At 40.0% G+C, this 5,184-nt stretch overlaps 1 protein-coding gene across 1 annotated transcript in view; it reads right to left on the bottom strand.

Moving 5' to 3' along the window:
• Nucleotides 1–3,329: 3,329 nt before the first annotated feature.
• Nucleotides 3,330–5,184, bottom strand: part of Cdkn2c (cyclin dependent kinase inhibitor 2C) — a 5,075-nt gene continuing 3,220 nt past the window's right edge. Inside the window, exon 3 of the mRNA XM_008832433.3 lies at nucleotides 3,330–4,081. Within this exon, the coding sequence (XP_008830655.1) occupies nucleotides 3,704–4,081 (378 nt within the window). The 3' untranslated portion in view covers nucleotides 3,330–3,703. The remainder of the gene's footprint in view (nucleotides 4,082–5,184) is intronic.

The raw sequence follows: 5,184 nt of genomic DNA, 5'->3' as shown, positions 1-5,184 counted from the left end.
CCGCCGCCGCCCCCGCCCCGGGCCTGTCGGCGCCGCAGGGCCAGGGCTATCGGCGTCCCGGCCCAAGGCAGAAGACGTGGCGGAACTCGGGGAAGGACGTGGAGCGGGATGCGGGCGGGCGCCGTGCTCAGGGCCCTGGTGCTGGAACTGCCGGGGCCCGCGAGGTCGCGGCCGGGCGGGAGCTCACGCGGGCGCTCAGGGCCGGCGCTAGGCAGCATCCCGGCCGGTAGGGTTTAGAGACCAGGGGGAGGCCAAACCTGCCGAGGACACAAGCGGAATAAAAGGAGACTGTTATTTAAGGCGCGGAAATTTGAAATATTTGGACAGGAAGAGAAGAGACGAGAAACCTTAGCGAAGGAGGAAAAAAAAAAAAAAAAAAGGCGAGCTAACGGTTTTGCACTCCCCACCCCCACCCGGCTTTTCTGCGCGCACTGCAGCGCGCCCGCTCCGGTCTTCCCTGCCGCGCTTGCGGCAGAGCCCGCGTCTGGGGCAGAAAAGGTGTCTTTACAGCCCCTCCAGGGAAGTTGGGGGTGGCTCTGGCTAGAGCTTTAACCCCCATCTCAGGAAGGAATTTTGTTTTCTGCCTCTCACTAGGTCTCTGGGTGGGTCAGTTTGCACGAAACTGCGGTGAAAAACCAAGAGTTTACCCCAAAAAGAGACTTTTCCCCCTGTAGCCTTTAGGCAGAGGTAGCTTAAGGAGGATTTGCAAGGACGACCCTTTCTCGCTCCAGCACTGTTATCTTCCAGCGCTTCTAGAATACTACCCCCCACCCAGCCCCGGCCCGGTGAAAACACCTTTCTGGGAATTAAAAATTAAGTAGTACCAGGTCACACATTCCAATGTTCCTTTAATCAATACACTAAAGTACATGTAGGATAATCGACAAATAAATTGCTTTTCCAGGGCAAAATACTGTCAGTTTTCCAGAGTGTGTCCAGGGTTCATCACATCGTTGCCTGGTGCCTGATGCTCCTCAAAAATCTATTGACTCACTTCTAAACAGGATAAAAGGCACTCTAGTTAGTGGTTCCGGTTCCAGGCTATGGATTGAGATCTGGTTTGTGCATCCCACTTTGCAGGTGTAAGCCTGGGTTTAGCTTACTGGGCAAAGGCCGAACCCGCGTTTCCCGACGTGGCTAAGGGTATGGTACTGAATTTCAGAGCGCATCTCTGCTTTATAACCTGTCTCTTCTACAGCATCATCCCCTGGGGTTTCTAGCTCCCTATAAATTAGCCTTTGCATCCTCACTCTCTGCACCTGAATAAATTAAGATTCCCTCCCACCTGATCTCGCTGCTATTTAGATCCCATTATGCTCATCAGCACCTTCTCTTCCAACCTACACGGTTCTTCAAGAGTTCTCTTGAATACTGTCGAGGTTTTTGAAAGATTGAAAAGCTTTTCATATTTCCTAGAGGGGACCACATAACTCATTTCTAAAATACTTAGATTAGCAAAGCTACTTCCTGTGAGGAGTAGGGTAATGTGGAGATGTTTTAATGCCTAGCAAATTTTAGGCTGATGAAGAGATAGGGCGTCCTCTCCCTCTGCTGTGCTCAGACCACCCGAGAACAAAGCAATCGCAGCACTTCTTTTGCTTTATGAACGTCTTGTGCCTTTATATTTGGACTCTCTAGAGGTAATTTACTTCATGCCATAAAGTAAACGCTGAGACACGCGGGATACTGTGAAGCCAATTAAACTGCTTTTTTGAACTTTAGAGTTGTCCAACTTTATGGTTGCAATATGTAAAAAGGTTTTTTTTTATTACTTTCAGTAATAGTGCTCTGCTTTGAAAATATTCAGCTTACTAAAACTGTGTATTTTGTATATAGACTTTTTAAATCAAAATACATTTTCCTTTCAAGACCATTTCAATTTGTACCTTTCAAAAGTTTCATAACTTTAATTTCACGTTTCCATTAAAAATAAATTTATATAGAAAGGTGGTTAAAGGTGGCAGAAGTCAAAATCTTAGTTGCATTCAATTTAGGGAATGTGAATTTTAACCTCAAAGTGAAAATGCTTAAGCTTTTCATCCTATATTCTTTAATAATGTAATGGAAGGTAAGTTCTTGAAAACTTCTTGCTTTCAACCAGTGCTTGTCAAGGGCATCTGAACCATGTCCTTCAATAAACCTTGAAGTATTTTGTTCTTTTTGAATTGAGGGTAGAGAGCTTATGAAGCAGGGGAGGGAACTTTTATATAAAACATCTTTGTTCATGCGGGAAATGATGAATAAAGTATTTATAAATTTATAAGTGGTAACTGCATTGATATCCTGTGGTAGCAATCTTTAATTAATATGACAGAATAAATAGATGTGGGGAAAATCCTTTTTGGAAATTTGAGATATGTCTAGTTCCTTCAATTTTTAAAAATTTTTAGTCAAACATGCCCCCCCCCCGGAAGATTTTATACTCATTTAGTAAAAATATTTGTGGAAATCAAGTACCATATGGGAGAGTTGCTTATTTCTTTATTGTGAAAGTTTCTACATTTCTTATTCTGTAGACCCTAAATAGTTATGGCCTTTACATATCATTTACATGCTGTTTTCTGGCTGTGTTACCCCCTCAACACTGATGTTTGTATTTTAATACTCAAGTTTTACATTTTTGGCAGATAGGGGGAAGGCCAGTGCTACCCTTGGTATATACTTGTGGTACAATTTTGAGAAATATATTAACCAATTGTTTCATTTTATGATTTTAAAAAAGTTTATCAAGCCGGGTATGGTGGCACATGCCTTTATGCAGGAGGCAGAGGCAGGCACATCTCTGTGAATTCAAGGCCAGCCTGGTCTACAAGTTCCAGGCCAGCTGGGGCTACAAAGATACCCTCTTTCAAAAAGACGGCCCCCAAAAAAAGAAAAAAAAAAAAAAGAAAGAAGCTAACTTACAAGAAAGAAGCACTTTTACTGTAGTATTTTTCTTTTTAAACTGACTTTCAGAGATAGTATTATATTTGCTGAAATCTATCTTTCAGCTATTTGACTTGAACTTGAGGAAAAAGAGGACTGACTGGACATTAGGAATAATTCATACTGAAATAGCTTCAAGTCTGATCTTCAAAAATGCTATATATATATATATATTTGAAGCAGAAATACTAATAAAATCAAGAAAGTCTCTAGGAGGGGGCAAGAGGAATGAGCTAAAGGAATAACTGACTTATAAACAGACTATAAATAACTAGTTTTCTAATTGGTGTTCTTTTCCTAACATTAAGACTTAAGAGTATCATGAACTTTTAATACATTTCTTACAAAATGGTAAGTTGTGTACTGGTCACAGCGGAGTGAAAAAAAATCACAGAAAAATGTTGTCCTGTTCTGAAAAAAATGTTTTAATTAGGTAAGAGAAGCATCAGAACAAATAAATTTTAAAGCAAAGTCTCCAAGCTGGACATTTGAGATTGGTGAGGGGGTAAGCAGGGAAAAAAGTCAAAGAAAGAAAATATTTTGAAGAAAGCCAAAGCTATTTGCAATTACATGTTAGAAATCAGGATTTTGCCAGTGAAAAGGGTGTCGAAATATATTCATAAAGCTTGTAGTAAGATTGCCACTTAATCAGTTTCAAAAGATTTAACTAGTTGCTTAAAATATGAAAGAAACTAGACTTTAATAAATGATAGTAACATAGGGTAGCCAACCAACCGACTGACAAAGTAGAGGCAGTGTGGGAAAGCCCTCCCCACATTCACTGCAGATTTGTGGCTCCCCCCACTCCATTTTCTTCCATCAGGCTAATGACCTTGTTCCTTCCATAGAGCCTGGCCAAGTCAAAGGCAGTGTCTCCCTTATGATTCCGATGCCCCACATTGCTGGCTGTGTGCTTCACAAGGAACTCCACCACCGGGAGGTGGCCTTCTTTGGCAGCCAAGTGCAAGGGCAGGTTCCCTTCATTATCCTCGATGTTAACATCAGCTTGAAACTCCAGCAAAGTCTGTACAGTGTCCAGGAAACCTGCTCTGGCTGCATCATGAATGACAGCGAAACCAGTTCGGTCTTTCAAATTGGGATTAGCACCTCTGAGTAGCAGTCTCCTGGCAATCTCAGGATTTCCAAGTTTCATAACCTAGGGAAGAAGTTAAAGATGGGAGACTCCACATGCTTGTGCTGCAGCAACATTTAAAGACATCTACCTGTCCTACTAATGGAATTATTTTTGCTGGAATACTCGAGAAAGACTCAGAGGATAGAGTTTGAGTGGTTGGGAGGCAGGAAAGTGGCAGTTGGTGAAAACAGAAGAAAACTTCTAAAAATCGAACTTAATGAGCCCAGACACAGGATAAACTGATCAATGAAACAGAATTTGTGCAACTTGTATAAATTTGATGGATAATTCAGTTCTTTATCTTTCATGAAGACCTGTGTAGTTTCTTTATGAATTTGGAATTTAAATAAGAGTCTCCTATTTGCTTACTCATGAAATAATTCCTGGGGCATTATTAATTCTAAGATATTATATAAAGATGAAATTTATTTCCTAATGCTACTGAAAACAAATAATGATGATGGTTTCTTCCCAAATAAGTGACACCTAGTGTAAAACTCATCTTTTATTTTTTAAAATGATTAATTTTCACAAGTTCCTTCCAAATAGATACCAGCAGAAACTGCCAAGCATTAAATTTTTTTTTTGCAGGCTATTTAATGCTGACTATTAGAATTACTCAGTGTCTACAATTCACTCCAAATTACAGAATGTTACTGATTATTAAGGTGATAAATAACCCACAGTGTTCACACTGCTTATTATATCCATTTATTTAAAACTAAGTTTGTATATGCCTTGTATTAGGAAATAAATGCACAACAATCACTCTTGATAATGAAATAGCCACCCTACTAGATTAGCTCCTGTTTCTCAAAGTTCTAAGTAGCCTCCTGATACTCAAAGTGAGCAAAAGTAAAAGATATTTAATGTGTTGGAACACAGACAGCTTTGTCCTGTGGTTTGAGCCATTTAATAATTAACTGGTGATCCTGTCTAATTTCCATTTGCATTCATAAGTATTTAGGAATAGCTTTTTGTAAACTACCAATATTTTGAAAGTCAGAATTCGGTATCAATTATTTGCTATCAAGGCACAAAATAGTTTACACTACATAGATTTATTTACTCTTATTTAAATGCATTTCACTTTAAAAGATGTCTGTTTGTCTCTCCTAAGTAAA

Source organism: Nannospalax galili, unplaced genomic scaffold (genome assembly GCF_000622305.1).
Source record: "Nannospalax galili isolate Female #2095 unplaced genomic scaffold, S.galili_v1.0 scaffold655, whole genome shotgun sequence".
Classification (NCBI taxonomy): domain Eukaryota; kingdom Metazoa; phylum Chordata; class Mammalia; order Rodentia; family Spalacidae; genus Nannospalax; species Nannospalax galili.
Note: the sequence above shows the minus strand (reverse complement) of the source record. Positions and strands in the feature narration are given on the sequence as shown.